The 19,285-nt window shown below is 39.2% G+C and overlaps 1 protein-coding gene across 2 annotated transcripts; it reads left to right on the top strand.

Moving 5' to 3' along the window:
• The first annotated feature begins 106 nt into the window (after positions 1–106).
• Positions 107–18,910, top strand: LOC135474866 (probable tubulin polyglutamylase TTLL9). Of its 2 annotated transcripts, none has more exons than XM_064754501.1 (15): positions 107–192; positions 944–1,098; positions 1,955–2,013; positions 2,862–2,948; positions 5,918–6,029; positions 6,152–6,237; positions 7,363–7,396; positions 7,686–7,820; positions 8,440–8,571; positions 9,575–9,662; positions 11,070–11,191; positions 14,000–14,133; positions 15,030–15,143; positions 16,611–16,744; positions 17,507–18,910. In XM_064754501.1, the coding sequence occupies exons 2-15, from the start codon at positions 1,078–1,080 to the stop codon at positions 17,575–17,577; spliced, it is 1,329 nt and encodes a 442-aa protein (XP_064610571.1). In that variant the 5' UTR covers positions 107–192; positions 944–1,077; the 3' UTR covers positions 17,578–18,910. The 2 variants fall into 2 exon arrangements, with proteins under 2 accessions (XP_064610571.1, XP_064610572.1); XM_064754502.1 differs by lacking the exon at positions 107–192 and adding an exon at positions 322–338.
• Positions 18,911–19,285: the final 375 nt, after the last annotated feature.

Genomic DNA, 19,285 nt, shown 5'->3' with positions numbered 1-19,285 from the left:
AAGGAAGGTGAAAAGGCAACTTCAGCTGTGAATCGGTAGGTGCGAGACTAGTCTTACCCTAAAGCGGTCCTCTTATCAACGCTTTCTGGTATGGACGCGTCGTCAACATGAACTTGACACATGTTAGCCGTCGTCATCTTCCTATTTGAGTCTTGACTCACTTTTGTGGATGGTTAGCCAAGTCCATATTTGGTATGTCGATTAAGTAAACCGTGTGAGTTGTTAAAATACTATTTGTTCATGGTCCGAAATTATCAAGGTCGACTCAAGTTGTCCAGTAAGTCCTGAAATCAGTGCATAGTACAGTAGCACTCGCTAGCACAAGTAGCAGTGGCAATGTTAGTACCATATATGTATAACCTATAGTTTTCTTTCGCAAACTTAATTTAAACTACAAAGAAGATGTGTCAGCCAAAATTTGGTGATTTATTCACGTCAAGCTCGCTTTTCAAGGCAGTAGATTTCGCGTTTTTTTAATTCACCGGTTTTTTTTCAAAGAAAACATCAGTCATTTTCTACTGGCTGTTTATCCCTTGTAAAATCTACTGTATAGGGAAATATATAATGTGATGTTCATGGCTCATTCATGTTATAGCTTCACTTGTGGTTCATTTAAATAAAATTCTGATTGTGGTGAGATTTTACGACTTAATATATCTGTCAACTATAGGCCATACAGATCAATGAATAACACCCTAATGGATGTTTAATTATGAAGTTGCCTTCATGCATATGCCTGTTCATGCTGAGGTCATATAGACTAATACTAGGCATGTCACCCACTTATATGGAGCCACCATGATCTGTTATGATTGGCAGCCTTAAGCCTAACCTAATTTGTAACATTAATTATACAAATTCATGAATATTTAGCACTCATGTGCAGGGTGTGATATAAAATAACAACACCTTTCAAATAATTACTTGGTTTTTCCATGTGCAGAATCGTAATCATGTTGTCATCTGCTGCGGAGCCTGTGCCTAAGTGTAACATAGGATGTCCTAAGATAGCTGTGAGCTAGCTACTGCGGGGAGAATCGGACAGATTTTGTGAAGGACTTCGTCACTGACATCAGTATGGCCAAACCATCTGTCAAGGTAAGCTGTGTTATGTAGAAGTTGGGTTTCTCAATTCTGTAATCTTTGGTGCCTCTAAGATTACCTACATTGTTAAGGCCAAAAAATTTACTTATATGTAAGTTTAGTTTCTTATGTGTCATATTTTAGTTTTATTACAACATACTAGTTTTTGTTTTGATTAAATGAATTCCACATATATTTTTGATATCTAAGTTAGGCTGATGGAAACGTTGAAGACCATTCAGTACAAATGGCACCTTTATCTCATATCTGGTGTAAAAGTACAACAGAAGTATATGATTACTGTATTTTTTTTTATTTATTTGTTGGGATTTAATGTTAGATTTAATTTTACTGAGTGACGGACTTATTCAGTGTAAAATACTTGTCATTACCCACAAAAACTACATGTAGTTATGTACTTCCACTCATTCAAGCCTAGGCCCCAGAAGGGCTGGTAATAATTGATGAGGCAAAAACAATGTGTATATTCAGATACCTTTAAATTCAATTCCCCTGGCCGAGGGGGTTCGCACATCAGCGCAATGGAATGACCCAGGAGCATCCCACCAATGTGTTCGCTGTGAGTTCATGCTGGCTTCCTCTCTGGCTGCACAAGTCAGCAACCTGCGGATAATCGTGGGTTTCCCCCAGACTTTGCCCGGTTTCCTCCCACAGCTGGCTGCTGTTGTATAAGTGAAATGTTCTCGAGTACTGGGTAAAACACCAATGAAATAAATAAATAAATGGAGTCACGAAAGCAGTTCTAGTAGAAAATGTGTATACATGTAGATGCATTGTGAATAAAATGGTAATTTATTGGATTGACCTACAGAGTTAATATTTGATCTTGATATGTGGGTGTTGTTTACAGTATGCCAGCTACATGCAGGCTCGTGGAGGTGTCCGTAATGTCCGTAGCTCCTACACTGGGTGAGTGTATTAGATAGTGTGGCCTCAACTTTACTTAGGGTACACTACAAATACATGTCAAAAGTTTGCGTAAGGAAATTCATCGTATGAGCTGAGTATAGTTTTTTTTATCTACTTGATGTTAGACATTGTGTACTATCGGTTAGATACTTTATACTGGCTACATTTGATTCTTTAACAGCACAGAAAACCAACGCAGTCTTTTCATAGTCTATGGTATGCAAATTAGCAGGTATTTTGATCATCAATCAAAAATCTGACCAACACTGTTTCTTGTATTACACAATGGTGAAAACAGCTTTTACATGTATATGTATATAGGTTTGTCTGTATTCACATTGCAACTTTGTGCAAAACAGAGCCTAACCTGCGAACTGTTGTGAATTAACCTGAGCTCTGCCCAGTATCCTCCCACTATAATGCTGGCTGCCATCATATAAGTGAAATATTCGTTAGTATGGCTTGAAGCACCAATCAGAGAAATAAATCAGTGAAAATAAAGCTTTATTATTTTAACAGTATGAATGATGTCCCTTTCCTCTAATGTGCAACCTTGCAAATCACCTTTCAATATTATGTATTAGATCCACCCTGGCTACTGTAATTCTTCTAATTTTTAAGACAGATATTAGCAGTGTTGAAAGCAAAAAAATAACATTTCTCTCTCAGTTTTTTTGGAAAAGTAAAGATATGTATAATTGGGTCATTAGGTCGACAATAATTATAGATAATGTGAGAAAAGAGAAAAAAAATGTTTCCCTGGTACAATTATATGTGTAGTGACGAAAAAGAACAGAGCAGATGTCCTAAAATTTAGAAGAATACTTCAAAATTGTGTTTGGTTTCAGTGACCGTGAGATCAGGTTCAAGTGCTCTCTGCAGAACACAATTCTGGATGTCCTGAAGGAGAGACCAGGCTGGCAGGAAGTTACTGGGTAGGACAGCCAAGCACTCTCTCATCTTTTCCTCAACATACAATGTATTTTTTTGCCAGAAGAGCTTTTTTTGGAGCAATAAAATTGCAGAAAACGATCCTGTTTTAGACTATAAAATTGCAATGAACAGGTCCTGGCCGAATGATTAAGAGCCTTGTTTTCCTGTTGCTAGAAAAGAAGACATGTGGGTTCAATCCCAGCTTTGGACAGGGAATATGCAGATTACTCCTTCCATAATGTTGTTTTGGTCTTGGTAAGAATAAGTGGGCAACTACGCTTTTGTGGCCTGTTGCACTCTCTGACATCCACTTGTCTTTCACTATGGTGTCCTTATTTGCATGTCAACTATCAGGTGGGATAGTTCGTTATTACATGTAACTTGCCAAAACCTAGTGATTGATGGTGAGCATTCTGGTTTCCTCAATTTTTAAAAGTGACCACTGTAGTACATGAAACATTCTTGAGTTTGTCATTGAAGAAGAGTGAAATAATTGATGAATATGAAATGGCACACATATGTTTGTGTATAAATTCAAATAATACTCTCTGGGCTCTGCCAGGTGTACTAACAGACACTGATAAGGAAAAAATTGCATTTATATTGATGAGTGAATGTACTTTGGCCATTATTAGAAATATGTTTGCTGTAACCTTCCCAAAAAGCACCCTACTTTAAAGTGTTTGTCGGGCTTTCCGTGGAGGTTCGGTTTTATTCTTTATCAGTGTTAAAGTCCATATTCAAAAATAAAATAAAAATAAAAAATTAAAAATTCTCTTTTGGCTGACGTTATAACTTTTTTTCATAGGATTGAGTTACTCCCAGCAAAGAATTATTTTAATGATAGCCCCGTCTGTGTACATGACTTCAGGTCAATTTAATATCACTAGTGATTTGATTTAATTATTCAGTTAGGACCATGGTTTATCTAGTCCTGCTTAAAATATTCTCCCTTGAATATTCTCTACATAATGAAAGACTAACAGCATAGAGAGTAAAACGAGGCCAGCAACAACAGTGTGATAATTGGCAGTTGGTTACGCTAACAGATGAATATCCTTTAACACAAATGGGATGAGTAGGCGAATGCTGTTGTATTGTTTTAATTTTGAGTTTAAGATTTTATCAACCATGAACCAGTCTCTAGCTTTGCCAATAAAAGCTGTTCTTTATGTTCATCAGCAGCACTCAAATTACAGTTTATTAGGTGGTGGTGAGACACCTATTGAAGTTGTTTGAATTTTTATTATTTTTCTCCCATTTTCTTGAAAGCTTTTTGTAAGCTTTAACAGCTGTAAAGGGAAAAGTTTTCACTGGATGTTGTTGAAATTTGGTGATTTTAGGAACAAGGTTATGAGGCAAAGTTTGACTGCTTTTGGTTAACTTTGGTCATGTGACATGATGGCTGTCTTAGATTTTGATCAAAACCTTTAAAAATCTTCTTTTTAAGAACCAACGGATGCATTGTTTTAACATTTGATCTACTTGTAGTGTGATCCCAGTTAGAGCAAGTTTGAAAAAATCTTGGACATTCATCAAAAGCTTTAGAAGCTAGCCATTGGTTGAAGTTATGACGCCATTAAAAGTGTAAAATTTTGATTCTCTTTTTATGTGTTCTGATGTATTTGGCAACGCTGAATCTGCTTTTGGATTTTGCCTGTCTTTGTAACTTTTTGATCGTCAAAAAACTTTTTTCAGTTACATAATTTCAATGGCCTGTAACTTGAGAACTATGGCAGCTAGAAATGTGAAATTTGCACCAAACTGTACCCTAGTACTTGTCCTTTCAGTAACATGCTCAACAGATTTGAGCTATGATCGTTAGTTTTCTTGCTGGAAATGTGTAAATGACACCACCTTACTTCAGAAATAGAAATGCACGCCTGTGCATTTAACATGGACTTTGGAGGTAAATGTGTATTACTGTACATGTGCTGCATGATTGCATGCAAGCCATCCCTGTTCACAATGCATCATGGGTAATTCTCAACAATCCTGACGGCTTTACACCATACCCCCATCCTATCAGGAATATAAGTCCCAAGCCATGGTGAAATATGCAAAAATGTCTGTCCACACATGCGCCTTGAGTCATGACGAGCCCAAAGCATGTTACTCTTATTAGGCTAAATTCAAACATTAAAGACATATGGCGGCTTCCAGTTTCTATTCTAGACCTTACATGCCTGTGAAGAAGAGACAGGCTTTAGGATGCCGCACAGAAAAGTAATTACGAAAGTGTACGCCATGGATTTAGACCGAGGATCTTCTTAAAAAAAACACACACACAACACTGCTTATTCCTTCTAACTATTCCTAATATTTCCTGTCTACATTCACTCTGTCCTCACTCGCTCTCAAAACTGAACTGAGCCCAGGCAAACCAGAGTTTGAGGTGATTGCACACCATGTGGCAATCAACCTGAAATGTACATACTTAACCAGGTGCGATGATGGCCAAGGCCTAACTCAGTTCAGCACTGGATGCATTGTACATGGTATCTGGTAGTATGGGGTTCAAATCCAGTTGATTATTTTTCATTTTTGTCATGCGTTTTCTCCATGTTGCCTGTTTCTGTAAATACTGTTACAGTTTGTACACGCAGATTGAAAGTGTTGAATTTGCCATTGTCTGTGTACTTTGACAGTTGAATAAAGCTATTCGTCATTATGAATGTTACCATCTGTTGGTAAACAGAAGTTTTCCAAAGCTTAATTTTTCTGATCATGGCAAATTAGTTCAGTGCATTACTTTCATAGTGTTTTCTTATTTGACATTCAGTTGGGCCTTGATGCTTTGTCACCCATATCACTGTAAGGAACATAACATCTTTAATTATTATTGTTATTATTTTTGCCAGTGACAAGGTTTAAGAATCCAGGTAATTCATAAACACATGTAACTGAAGAGATTTATCACAACATACCATCAGTGGTCTGATAATCACAATGACTTTTCATTTTTATACAGAGAAGGAGATTGGGATTTCTTTTGGTGTGACCGTGAATGGCTGAAGGACAACTACGACTCCACGTATCTCCAGGAACATCAGAAAATACTTCACTTCAGGAACCACTACGAGGTAGAACATCATGGATAGAAATACCTCGTTCCCATTCATTTGCGTTAATTATGACAACATGTATGCTGTTTGGTTTTCATTTGTATTGATACATGCTCATCAATGTCCGCATTTCATTATAGCTTACAAGAAAAAACCTGATGGTGAAAAATTTGAAACGTATGAAGAAACAGGTGGAGAGAGAGGTGGGGAAAGCAGAGGGCCAAATGTATCCTTCTAATCAGAGATGTAGTTATTTATTTGTGGTTTTATGGTGTATCGATAGTATTTCACTTCTACAATGGTGCCGATCATCACGGTGGGAAGAAACCGAGCAGAGTTCAGGGAAACCCATGACCTTCCTAATCAGAGATTTCCACAGGGATTACATGACTATTTTCTGGATAATGTCAGGATAATGCAGCTGACAGACATGATGTCAGCACAACATAGCTGACAAACATAATGTCAGGATAATGTAGCTGACAGACATGATGTCAGGATAATGTCGCTGACAGACATGATATCAGGAGAATGTAGCTGACAGACATGATATCAGGAGAATGTAGCTGACAGACATGATGTCAGGAGAATGCAGCTGACAGGTATAATGTCAGGAGAATGCAGCTGACAGGTATAATGTCAGGAGAATGTAGCTGACAGACATGATCTCAGGAGAATGTAGCTGACAGACATGATGTCAGGAGAATGTAGCCGACAGACATGATGTCAGGAGAATGTAGCTGACAAACATGATGTCAGGAGAATGCAGCTGACAGGTATAATGTCAGGATAATGTAACTGACAGACATGATGTCAGGATAATGTAACTGATGGACATAATGTCAGGATAATGCAGCTGACAGATATAATACTCATCAAGCCTGGTGTCAGCATTAGGTTGTTTGGATGACAATATTTTGCTTGAATTTGCCAATCATCCATGGTATAACCCTATAGTTCAACCTTTTATGCTTATGTTGAGGCCTGCTGTAGGTTGTAGTGATTTGGAGAAATATATCTGTTTTGAAGGAGGCCTCCGTGGCTGAGGGGGTTAGCACGCCAGAGCGGCGCAATGACCCAGGAGACTCTCACCTATGCGGTCGCTGTGAGGTCAAGTCCAGCTCAGGCTAGCTTCCTCTCCAGCCATACGTGGGAAGGTCGTCCAGCAACCCGCAGATGGTCGTGGGTTTTCTCTGGGCTCTGCCCAGATTCCTCACACCATAATGCTGGCCGCCATTGTGTAAGAGAAATATTCTTGAGTACGGTGTAAAACACCTATCAAATAAATATATAAATTAATTCTTTTTTGAAAGAAGTTTGTGTTACAGAATTTGCCTTAATTATGGACAAGATTTGACTTCTTTCCAACCACATTTGAGCTTCCCGTAAGTACAAAACAGTTTTGATTTGATTTGTGTGTGATAATGTAAGGAGAATACCTTCTACCGGCATATTAATCAATGTATTTTTATACCCTCACAAGATTATTCATACTAAATTCTAAACTGTCACAGCTATGTGTCCTCATATTTCAAAAATTCTGTTCACACATGTATCTTTGTGTCTGTTTTTACATACCCCTGTGTTCTTTACTGAGCAGTATGTGTTTTTTTAAATGGTGGTGTCTTAAATTTCAAGTTTGCTGAACCTATTCTGTTTGTTGTCTGCGTTCAGTCAGAGTATCACATCTTTGTGGAGGAGTTTAAGAAGCAGCCAGGCCTGACATGGATCATGAAACCGGCGGCCAAGTCCCAGGGGAAGGGTATCTTTTTGTTCCGAAAACTTCGTGACATTACAGAGTGGAAAAAGGTGGGATTTCATGGGATAACCTGCATTTGTCAATAATCTTCATCAATTCTTCATGCTTCTTTATGATAAAGTCTATAAATATATATATATATATATATATATATATATATATATATATATGCGACGGGCCTATCAGCTCGGGATTTGAACCAATGTTCTCTGGGTTTGGAGTCTGTGCTTCTACCATTAGACTAAATGGAAATTCCCTCCAGCTTGGAGGTAGAAAGCACTTACACGTATATATCCTGTTACACACGTATTGATATCTATGTAATATGTGACTTCAAGATAATAGTCCCCCTTTTTTGGGGGGTTTACCACCGGAGTACATAGATGAATGGCATTTAGTAAATCATGATCTGTTTACCATAGGTATTGTAAAACTTTCTCAAAAATTGTGAAGGACCAGGTTTCTCTGAAAAAACAGTGTGGCTCAGATTTAATTGAGAAATGATCAAAGCAACAAGTTTTGTTTTTCTTTGAATAAACAAAGAAATCAAGTTTTTTTTAAGCTTAAGCATTCTGTGGCACTTTAAAAACTTCAGCTCTTTTTGTTAGCTACTAGTAACAGAGCTATTAAAGAACACCTTTTTTGATTGTTTACCCCTCTGATTCTAAGGGAGAGTATCAACCTCAGCCCGACCCCAATCAGCAGCTGCCAGAGACGTATGTGGTGCAGCGTTACCTGGAGAGACCTTACCTGATTGGAGGCAGGAAGTTTGATATCAGGATCTATGCCTTGGTCATGTCAGTAAGTACCGTGGTTTAATCCAAGCCACCTAGCTTTGGCTTTCCCTAAATGACCATATATTTCGTCTATGACTAACTTGTTTATTTTTCCTGATTCTGAGAGTGTTATTAATTTTAGAAACAAGTTTTGATGTTTATTTGGAACTTAGGATGATATTCTACTGGAAAATTGTATGTTTCAGCACCAAAAATAAAAGTTTGTTACATTTATTTGCCTCTAAAACTACAGTTATGTGGGCGAAATCTGAGCTCATTTAGAGTATATTTCAGAAACTGTCTTGTGCTTAAAACAATGCTCTGACCACAATATGGTTACAGTATTGCCAAGGTGGCATTAAGCCATAATCATTTGTTGATTTGTTTATTCATTCACATTGGCAAATGTTTGGAAAAAAGTGTGAAATGTTCATATTAACAATGCAATTTTACAGAGATTTTTTTTTTTTTTTTTTTTTGATTGGTGTTTTACGCCGTACTCAAGAATATTTCACTTATACGACGGCGGCCAGCATTATGGTGGGTGGAAACCGGGCAGAGCCCAGGGGAAACCCACGACCATCCGCAGGTAGCTGACAGACCTTCCCACATACGGCCGGAGAGAAAGCCAGCATGAGCTGGACTTGAACTCACAGCGACCGCATTGGTGACAGACTCCTAGGTCATTATGCTGCGCTAGCGTGCTAACCAACTGAGCCACGGAGGCCCCAATTTTACAGAGAACTGGTTCAACTAATTTGTTCAAAAGCTGTGGTTGTGTATGCACATACATGCTTTATAATGATGGAGATTTGGTGTGGATATTGAGTTGTTTCAAGTTGTGAATGTTAAAGTGTATGCACATGTTTGTTTTTTTAAATAGTATTTCAGTCTTTATAATATCTATACTAAAATCGTTTACGGATTGAAACAAGACTCCTTGAAAAAGAATGCTAATTGTGTAGATAATCCCGTTACAGCTGTTTATCAAAAGCACTCTTGTTATTCTTTTTTTTTCGTACCTGTAGTTCATGCCACTGAAGGTCTGGTTGTATAGAAGTGGATTTGCTCGGTTTTCCAACACACGATTTTCCCTGGACTCTATTGAGGATGCTTGTATCCTTTTTGACAAGTCATCAAATGACTCTTGCTCATGAGTGGAGGGTAACATATGCATATAAACTAATAGGCCATCTTCAAAAAATTATTTATTAGAGAAAACCCAGCCCTGTGAGAAAAATAAGGTAGATCAGGATTCTGGCTGAAGAAAGGGATATGGATTTTATATATATTTATTTATTTATTTTGATTGATGTTTAACGCCGTGCTCAAGAATACTAGTATTTCACTTATATGAGGGCGGCCAGCATTGTAGTGGGAGAAAACCGGGCACAGCCCGGGGAAAACCCATGACCACCCGCAAGTTTCTGCCAGACCTTTCCATGTATGGCCAGAGAGGAAGCCAGCATGGACTGGACTTGAACTCACAATGACCGCATTGGCGAGAGGTCATTACGTTGCACCAGCGCACTAACCAACTGAGCAGTAGAGGCCTCTGGATTTCAAAAAGCTGACATTAAGAAATAGTAAAAAAGAAATTCCCGCCCAAAACCCAGTGGGAACTTTTTAGGTGGGGAACCTTTTTTGGGTGGGTCATTTTGGTTGTCCCCAAAAAAACATATGCTTGATGCTGACCTTGTGTTTATTCTTTATTTCTTCTATTATCTTCTTTATTATTCTTCTATACTTTGAAGTTATAGAAATTGTGTTCTTATTCTCTGCTCGTAGATGTTGTATGTGACAGTGTAATGTGCAAACAACTGGGCAGCTTTGAAGATGTATTTATACGGCTATGCAGTAATTGTTTTACTGCTTAAATTGCATCTAAATGTGACTTTAAAACCGTATGAATGTCAAGATTATACTGAATATTTGTCTTATTAGCCTGTGCCGTCTTATGATATCAGTTATGGCAAAATTTTCTCTGGTCTGGATTTATTCCCTATAAAACATGGAGGGTGTATATAAGTACATGCATGTATAGAATAAGTTAAAGTACTATCATTCTTCATCTTTTGCAACCAGCTCTGAAACCAATATTTTGAAACATTCTGAGAGAACTATAGGGGTAGAGAAATAATTGCACAGTGTTATGACACATACAGATCATTTTAGCGTCATTTTCATACTAAATGTATGGAAGAATTCAACTAAAAAAGTGCTTTTAAATCACAGATCAAAAAGGTTTACGGTATAGAAAGTTTATTTTCCAGTTTTTACTGTCTGAAACTGTTTTTTACCCTTAATACTCTCTATTGTGTGTTAAGTGCATGACAGAATGTAGTTGTAGACTTCTTAGCCATTCTCTCCCTTTGTTTATGTTTAGTTTTCACATGTAAAATGTGTGGACGTCAATGGGACTTCTACATGTACCTATCACACATGCATGACAAAGACTTCTTTTGTTATTGCTCATGAAAGATGCACTAATCTGTAACACAATGGCCTTGACCTTCGGCTCAGACGTCCATCTGACCAATGTAGCCATTCAGAAGACGGCGCCGGATTACGACCCGGAGAAGGGCTGCAAGTGGTCGACCCAACAGCTACGCCAGTACCTGACAGCTAAACACGGACTTCCTGCAGTAAGACTTGCAGTGTTTTTATTACCATTTGTGGGGGTCTGTGTTTGGCCATTCTGAGATGATATTAATATATGGACTAGATTGTAATTGACATCAGGTCATAAATAAATGCCATGTGTACTACTTTGATGATGGAAACGACAAATATAAATCCAGTGCAGTAGTTCTTGCCGACAGCGAGTTGTTGCTGATACAGCTGTAGACAGGTATTCATATAGTGATTGTATTGCACGTTGTGGAAAATATCCCATTATGTATGATGAATTGATCAGTTAAATCTCTTTATCTGGCTCCTGTTTTCTTCCTGCATTTTGAGTGTAAAAAATTTTTATAAAGTAAAAGGGTTACAGAATAAAATCATGATTCTTAGGTTATCATTTCCACCTCACGCTCAAAAAATATAATTTTATGGCATTCAACCTTAACTGGGCAATCTGTTCATCTGACTCCTGCATTTTTGTGCCGGTTTTAAATAATGTTTTATTAGTTCCTCACCCATCCTTGAGGGGTCTATGGGATTACACCTTGTCTGTCATGTCTGTCTGTCTGTGAGTGTGTTAGTCCTTCAGTCTGTCATGTCTGTCTGTCTGTGAGTGTGTCAGTCATTCAGTCTGTCATGTCTGTCTGTCTGTGAGTGTGTTAGTCCATCAATCTGTCATGTCTGTCTGTGAGTGTGTTAGTCCATCAGTCTGTCATGTCTGTCTGTTCATCTGTGTGTGTGTGTTAGTCCATCAGTCTGTCATGTCTGTCTGTCTGTGAGTGTGTTAGTGCATCAGTCTGTCATGTCTGTCTGTGAGTGTGTTAGTGCATCAGTCTGTCATGTCTGTCTGTGAGTGTGTTAGTGCATCAGTCTGTCATGTCTGTCTGTCTATGAGTGTATTAGTCCATCAGTCTGTCATGTCTGTCTGTCAGTGAGTGTGTTAGTGCATCAGTCTGTCATGCCTCTCTGTCTGTGAGTGTGTTAGTGCATCAGTGTGTCATGTCTGTCTGTCTCTGTGTGTGTTAGTCCGTCAGTGTGTCATGTTTGTCTGTGAGTGTGTAAGTCCATCAGTGTGTCATATCTGTCTGTCCATCAATGTGTTAGTCCATCAGTCTGTCATGTCTGTCTGTCTGTGAGTGTGTTAGTCCATCAATCTGTCATGTCTGTCTGTGAGTGTGTTAGTCCATCAGTCTGTCATGTCTGTCTGTTCGTCTGTGTGTGTGTGTTAGTCCATCAGTCTGTTATGTCTGTTTGTCTGTGAGTGTGTCAGTCATTCAGTCTGTCATGTCTGTCTGTCTGTGAGTGTGTTAGTCCATCAATCTGTCATGTCTGTCTGTGAGTGTGTTAGTCCATCAATCTGTCATGTCTGTCTGTGAGTGTGTTAGTCCATCAGTCTGTCATGTCTGTGTGTTCATCTGTGTGTGTGTGTTAGTCCTTCAGTCTGTCATGTCTGTCTGTCTGTGAGTGTGTCAGTCATTCAGTCTGTCATGTCTGTCTGTCTGTGAGTGTGTTAGTCCATCAATCTGTCATGTCTGTCTGTGAGTGTGTTAGTCCATCAGTCTGTCATGTCTGTCTGTTCGTCTGTGTGCGTGTGTTAGTCCATCAGTCTGTCATGTCTGTCTGTCTGTGAGTGTGTTAGTGCATCAGTCTGTCATGTCTGTCTGTGAGTGTGTTAGTGCATCAGTCTGTCATGTCTGTCTGTGAGTGTGTTAGTGCATCAGTCTGTCATGTCTGTCTGTCTATGAGTGTATTAGTCCATCAGTCTGTCATGTCTGTCTGTCAGTGAGTGTGTTAGTGCATCAGTCTGTCATGCCTCTCTGTCTGTGAGTGTGTTAGTGCATCAGTGTGTCATGTCTGTCTGTCTCTGTGTGTGTTAGTCCGTCAGTGTGTCATGTTTGTCTGTGAGTGTGTAAGTCCATCAGTGTGTCATATCTGTCTGTCCATCAATGTGTTAGTCCATCAGTCTGTCATGTCTGTCTGTCTGTCTATGAGTGTGTTAGTCCATCAGTCTGTCATGTCTGTTTTTCCGTGAGTGCGTTAGTCCATCAGTCTGTCATGTCTGCCTGTCTGTCTGAGTGTGTTAGTCCATCAATCTGTCATGTCTGTTTGTCCATGAGTGTGTCCATCAACCTGCCGTGAAACAGTTTGTTGGACTTTCATAATGGTTCATTGCTTGGTACATGAATTCACCAAGATGAGTTATTGTTCAAGGTTTTTGGACCATTTTCAACAAAATTCTGGCATTTTTGATTTTGTTAAGGACCTTGACATGGCTATTATTCTGATGGCTTGAACCAATGGTTTAACATATATTGCAGTGCAGAATGCCTTTTTTTTAAAACCAAACAATCAAATTCACTCAATAATTCATCAAAATATTCAGTATGTGAATATATGGTGTCTTACTGAAGAAGCCATTCAAATCATATCCACTGTAATCCAGGGCATCAGGCTGTTATAAACTACGAATGGTATAATAAATTATGTCTTACATTTATTTATTTATTTATTTTATTTGATTGGTGTTTCACACCGTACTCAAGAATATCCCACTTATATGATGGCGGCAAGCATTATGGTGGGAGGAAACCGGGCTCGGGGAAACCCCTGACCATCCAGACCTTGCTGGCAGACCTTTCCACTTAGGGCTGGAGAGGAAGCCAGCATGAGTTGGACTTGAACTCACAGCAACTTCATTGGTGAGAGGCTTCTGGGTCATTACGCTGCGCTAGCGCGCTAACCAACTGATCCACAGAGGCCTCAATTATGACTTCAATTTTTCTTTCAATTTCAGCTCATGAAATATAATGTGTTCTGTTTTCTTACAGGTGAAGACCTTGTTCAAGCAGGTGGACAACATTATCATTAAGAGCTTACAAAGTGTCCAGAAACTCATCATCAATGACAAGCACTGCTTTGAAATGTATGGTTATGATATCTTACTGGACAGTGACCTGAAACCGTAAGTTATTCTCATTTTTTTGTTTGTTTGGTCAGACCATGTTCGGGGTATTCTAATCATAATTAACTGGGGAGGAGGCCTTTGCTGAGAGGTGCTTTCACTCCAGTTAGTGTTTGAGGTTCAAGTTCCAACCCCATCCTGGCACAGGGAAATTGTAGATCCTTCTGTTTTCACTGCTTGTGGGAGTCATGGTGGTTCAGTTTCGTCTATTGGAAGATGTCTCTTCTACCAATAAAGTGTCCATCAGTGTCTGGAAAGCTCATCAGTAACTTGCCAAAGGTCAGTCGTTTTCCCTGGGCACTCTGCTTTCCTCCACTGGTAATCCTGACTGCAGTTGTATAAGTGAAAAATTCTTCGGCGTTAAACAACAATCAGAAAAACACACTTACCTATACTTACCCTGTAATAATCGGTGTCACATATATAAACATGAATAGTGGAAAAGTGTGATATTTATTTATTTATTTATTTATTTGATTGGTGTTTTATGCCGTACTTAACAGTATTTCACTTATACGACGGTGGCCAGCATTATGGTGGGAGGAAACCGGGCAGAGCCTGGGGGAAACCCACGACCATAAAAGTGTGATATCAGATGTTCATTATAAGAGCAGAGGTTTTCATGAATAAGTACATCATAGACCTACACAAAATTTTCGGGTCTTCTCTTCTGAAATTTAAACAATTCAATATGCAAGAATCGTGCCACGACAATTTGGTGGAAAAATTGGGGGACACATGTGTGATAGCGGTGGTTTGAATTGTACATTGTATGTTATAAGGATTCCTGTTGTGAGAGATGTTACTGGTGTAATCTTTGGCAAATACTGGTGCCAGCATGACTTCATGTTCATATTCATCTTTATAATTATTCTTCTATATGGTTGTTGTTGCAGATGGCTGATTGAAATCAATGCATCCCCATCACTGACAGCCAGTGGTAAAGAAGATTACCAGCTCAAATACGGCCTTCTGACGGATGTCATAAATATACTTGATCTGGAGAACAGGTATGATCTGGGTGTGGGTAGGTTTGTTTTAAATAATCTGTGTTGATATGTTTTGACCAGATTGACATGTAGAGAGAGGCATGTGGGTGGGTTTGTTTACCTGACTGGATTGACTAGATTGACAGGTAGAGAGAGGCATGTGGGTGGGTTTGTTTACCTGACTGTATTGACCATGCTGATGGGTAGAGAGAGGTTTGTTTACCTGACTGTTTTGACCAGATTGACAGGTAGAGAGAGGCATGTTGGGAGGGGGGTGAGCGGCGTTTACCTGACTGTGTTGACCAGGCTGACGAGCAGAGAGAAGTGTATGTATGGGTTTGTTTAGCTGGCTGTGACCAGAGTGACAGGCAGAGAAGTGTGTGGGTGGGTGTGTTTACCTGACTGTGTTGACCAGGCTGACTAGCTGAGAGAAGCGTATGTATGGGTTTGTTTAGCTGACTGTGACCGAAGTGACAGACAGAGAAGTGTGTTTGGGCGGGGGGTGGGTGGGGGTGGGGGTGGGAGTTTATATACCTGACTGTGTTGACCAGACTGATGGGCAGAGAGAAGTGTATGGGTGGCTTTTTTACCTAACTGTGTTGATCTGTGTTGACCAGACTGACGGGCAGAGAGAAGCATGTGGGTGAGTTTGTTTACCTGACTATGTTAATCTGTGTTGACAAGACTGACGGGCAGAGAGAAGCATGTGGGTGAGTTTGTTTACCTGACTGTGTTGATCTGTGTTGACCAGATTGATGGGCGGAGAGAAGCGTGTGGGTGAGTTTGTTTACCTGACTGTGTTGATCTGTGTTGACCAAACTGACGGGCAGAGAGAAGCATGTGGGTGAGTTTGTTTACCTGACTGTGTTGATCTGTGTTGACCAGACTGACCGGCAGAGAGAAACGTGTGGGTGAGTTTGTTTACCTGACTGTGTTGATCTGTGTTGACCAGACTGACGGGCAGAGAGAAGCGTGTGGGTGAGTTTGTTTACCTGACTGTGTTGATCTGTGTTGACCAGACTGACCGGCAGAGAGAAACGTGTGGGTGAGTTTGTTTACCTGACTGTGTTGATCTGTGTTGACCAGACTGACGGGCAGAGGGAAGCGTGTGGGTGAGTTTGTTTACCTGACTGTGTTGATCTGTGTTGACCAGACTGATGGGCAGAGAGAAACGTGTGGGTGAGTTTGTTTACCTGACTGTGTTGATCTGTGTTGACCAGACTGACAGGCAGAGAGAAACGTGTGGGTGAGTTTGTTTACCTGACTGTGTTGATCTGTGTTGACCAGACTGACGGGCAGAGAGAAGCGTGTGAGTGAGTTTGTTTACCTGACTGTGTTGATCTGTGTTGACCAGACTGACGGGCAGAGAGAAGCGTGTGGGTGAGTTTGTTTACCTGACTGTGTTGATCTGTGTTGACCAGGCTAACGGGCAGAGAGAAGCGTGTGGGTGAGTTTGTTTACCTGACTGTATTGATCTGTGTTGACCAGACTAACGGGCAGAGAGAAGCATGTGGGTGGATTTGACCTCCTCTGGGATGATGGACCAGTGCTAGCAGAGGAGGCCAGTCTACAGATTGACGGCGGAACGTCCACAGTGGAGAGTGTCGCGAACTCCTTCCTCGGTAAGTCTATAGCATATAATCCCAACAGCATGTAAGTGAGACCTTTACAGATTTGACATTACTTTAGCTCACTTTAGCTTGGGTCTCTTGACACCTTGAGCAGGTTGGACATTTTGTCTGGTTCTGAGGGTTCTGTTGATCTTTTTTGGAAGGTACATACATGATATTCTAGCTTCAAAAGAAATGATTTTAAAATTGTGGGTACAATGTTAATTATCGTAATTCCAGTCAACACATTATGCGATGATTGGCAAAATCTTACATGCTCCCTTGTGAGTTCATTAATCTTTACATGACTCGTCATCTTTGTCATGTCAACTTTACATGAAACATGTCATCTTTACATGATACATGCCAACTTACACGACATGCCATCTTCACATGACACGTATCATGTAAAGATGACATCTTTATATGACACGTCATCTTCACATGACACGTCTTCTTTACATGGCACATGTCATCTTTACATGACGATAAGCACTGGCTTCTTAATTTTCGCTACATGATGCACATATAGGCCTTTGAGGCTACCAAGTAGTGCTACGGCCACTGAGGCTACCAAGTAGTGCTACGGCCACTGAGGCTACCAAGTAGTGCTACGGCCACTGAGGCTACCAAGTAGTGCTACGACCACCCAAGCTAGTTTTAGCACAAACTAGTTTAGCTTCTGTGGTAGAAGGTGAGGTGAAACATACAGAAAATGTACTGTAAAACAGATTGTAGGATAGCAGTAAGCTAATGATCTTATTTTCTTTTCAGGTTGCAAGAATGAAAGAAGAAAACAGCTGCGGGAAATGTATAAGTTAGTGGAAATGTTGAAGAAGACGTGACAAACAACATGACTCGAGCTATTTGTGTTGATAAACATGTCAGCTAACTTGATTGATAAAATGGAGAAGACAGCATGCTATCAATAAGCAGAGTCTTAAGACTGGCGTCATCTTCAAGGCATTTTGTGTCAGTATTGTTAATATGACGGCATTCAGACTAACCTTTGGCAAAATCAAAGTTTGGTTGGTTAAATCATCATTATAAATGATCAAGATGATAATCTACAAATAAACAAATACATGTAAGTAACTGCATGATTATGGGTTCATTTCAATAGTTTCTCTCTAACTGTTATCAGCATATACTTTTGTTGCCATGGAAGCACTCTGCGCCACACACTAACATGAAATGGTGAAAAACACCACCAAAGGTCAACAAATGCTCCCTTTTTTAACCCCATGACAACTGTGATATATTTTGTTAAATTGGATGCGAGATTTTATTATTTAAACATGTATAATTTTTTCTTAAAGGCAAAGGTACCAAGTTTTTAAATGTCATATACACAACATGTTTGTTAAGGCGATGACCCTAACTAATAAAGATTGTGACCTTGATGACTGTGATATTTTTTTTCAAGGTCATTCAGTTATGTTAATTTATGATGATCATGACCTTGAAGGTTTTAATTAAAATCGTGTCTGCCAAAACCATGTCACATATTTTGCCAGTGGTGGCAAATAACTTTATTGAAAGACTTTGACCTTGCTCAAGCCAAATGTCACTGGGTGGATTTTGTAATAATTAGCTGTGAACACACAATTTTGATCTTGGATGCTTAATTACTCGTAATGTTGAACATCATGAGATATGTGTATGTGTGTCAGATACAGAATGTATCTAATGTCTGTGATACGGACATTTTTGTCCCACCATTTACTTTGCATACACGATTGTTTATAGTTCAGCCTAAAATTGCAAGGTTAAAAAAGTGACAGCTTACATGAACATGCAATATCATCAATATGAAGAACTCTTGTCTCATTGTCAACTCTTTTTGCCCCAAAGGCCTTGAAGCATTAGTGTTTACATCATTTCTAATGTATGCATCCGGTCAAGCAAAAAAAAGCTGTTGAAAATCTGTCATATGGATCATTTTGTATAAGCTTTCCACGGTGTTTGGAATCTCTTGATGGCTTTAGTACAAGTATACATGATCTCTGACCTTGACCTTCTTTTTTATAATAGCATTTTAAGACTTCTGTTTTCACTATGGAATGAAAGCCATTTTTTTAACATTTCATTTTGACAATAATCATTGTCTTTCATTGTTTTAAAATTATTTTTCTTTAAAATTATTGCTTCATGTCATATTAAAATTTGTGATATTAAATATAGGTAATAAATTTGAATTCTATTGTATTTATAGGACTTAGTGATGTTGTGCACTGATATATTGTAAACACTTAAAGATGCAGGCATGTCAGAAAGTTTGTCGGGTTCTGAGGTTGGCCTGTTTCTGATGGTTTTAACGCTCTGGACCATATTTGGGCCAGTTAGGTTGACAAACCACTTGTTCAAATCAGACTCTAGCTGTTTTGACTGTAGCTTGAAATAAAGAGGTTTTTCAGGTGTTTTGTGTTTTCTCCATTTACATGAACACCGATTCGACCAATCGGTCAAGCACAGGCAAATTTGCCCAAATGTAGCATTGGCATGTACACTATAACATTAAGTAGTATTGATTAAACAGTTAATATTATACAA

The sequence above is a fragment of the Liolophura sinensis genome, chromosome 9 (assembly GCF_032854445.1).
Source record: "Liolophura sinensis isolate JHLJ2023 chromosome 9, CUHK_Ljap_v2, whole genome shotgun sequence".
NCBI lineage: Eukaryota > Metazoa > Mollusca > Polyplacophora > Chitonida > Chitonidae > Liolophura > Liolophura sinensis.
This window is presented reverse-complemented; position numbering and strand designations above follow the sequence as displayed.

Bases quoted from the DNA above. Each gene is read 5' to 3' on its own strand.
- LOC135474866 (XM_064754501.1), top strand. From the start codon at position 1,078: ATGGCCAAACCATCTGTCAAG. The intron at 6,030-6,151 runs GTAGAACATCAT...ATTTCATTATAG, and splicing joins ACTTCAGGAACCACTACGAG to CTTACAAGAAAAAACCTGAT. The intron at 15,144-16,610 runs GTATGATCTGGG...TGTGTTGACCAG, and splicing joins ATACTTGATCTGGAGAACAG to ACTAACGGGCAGAGAGAAGC.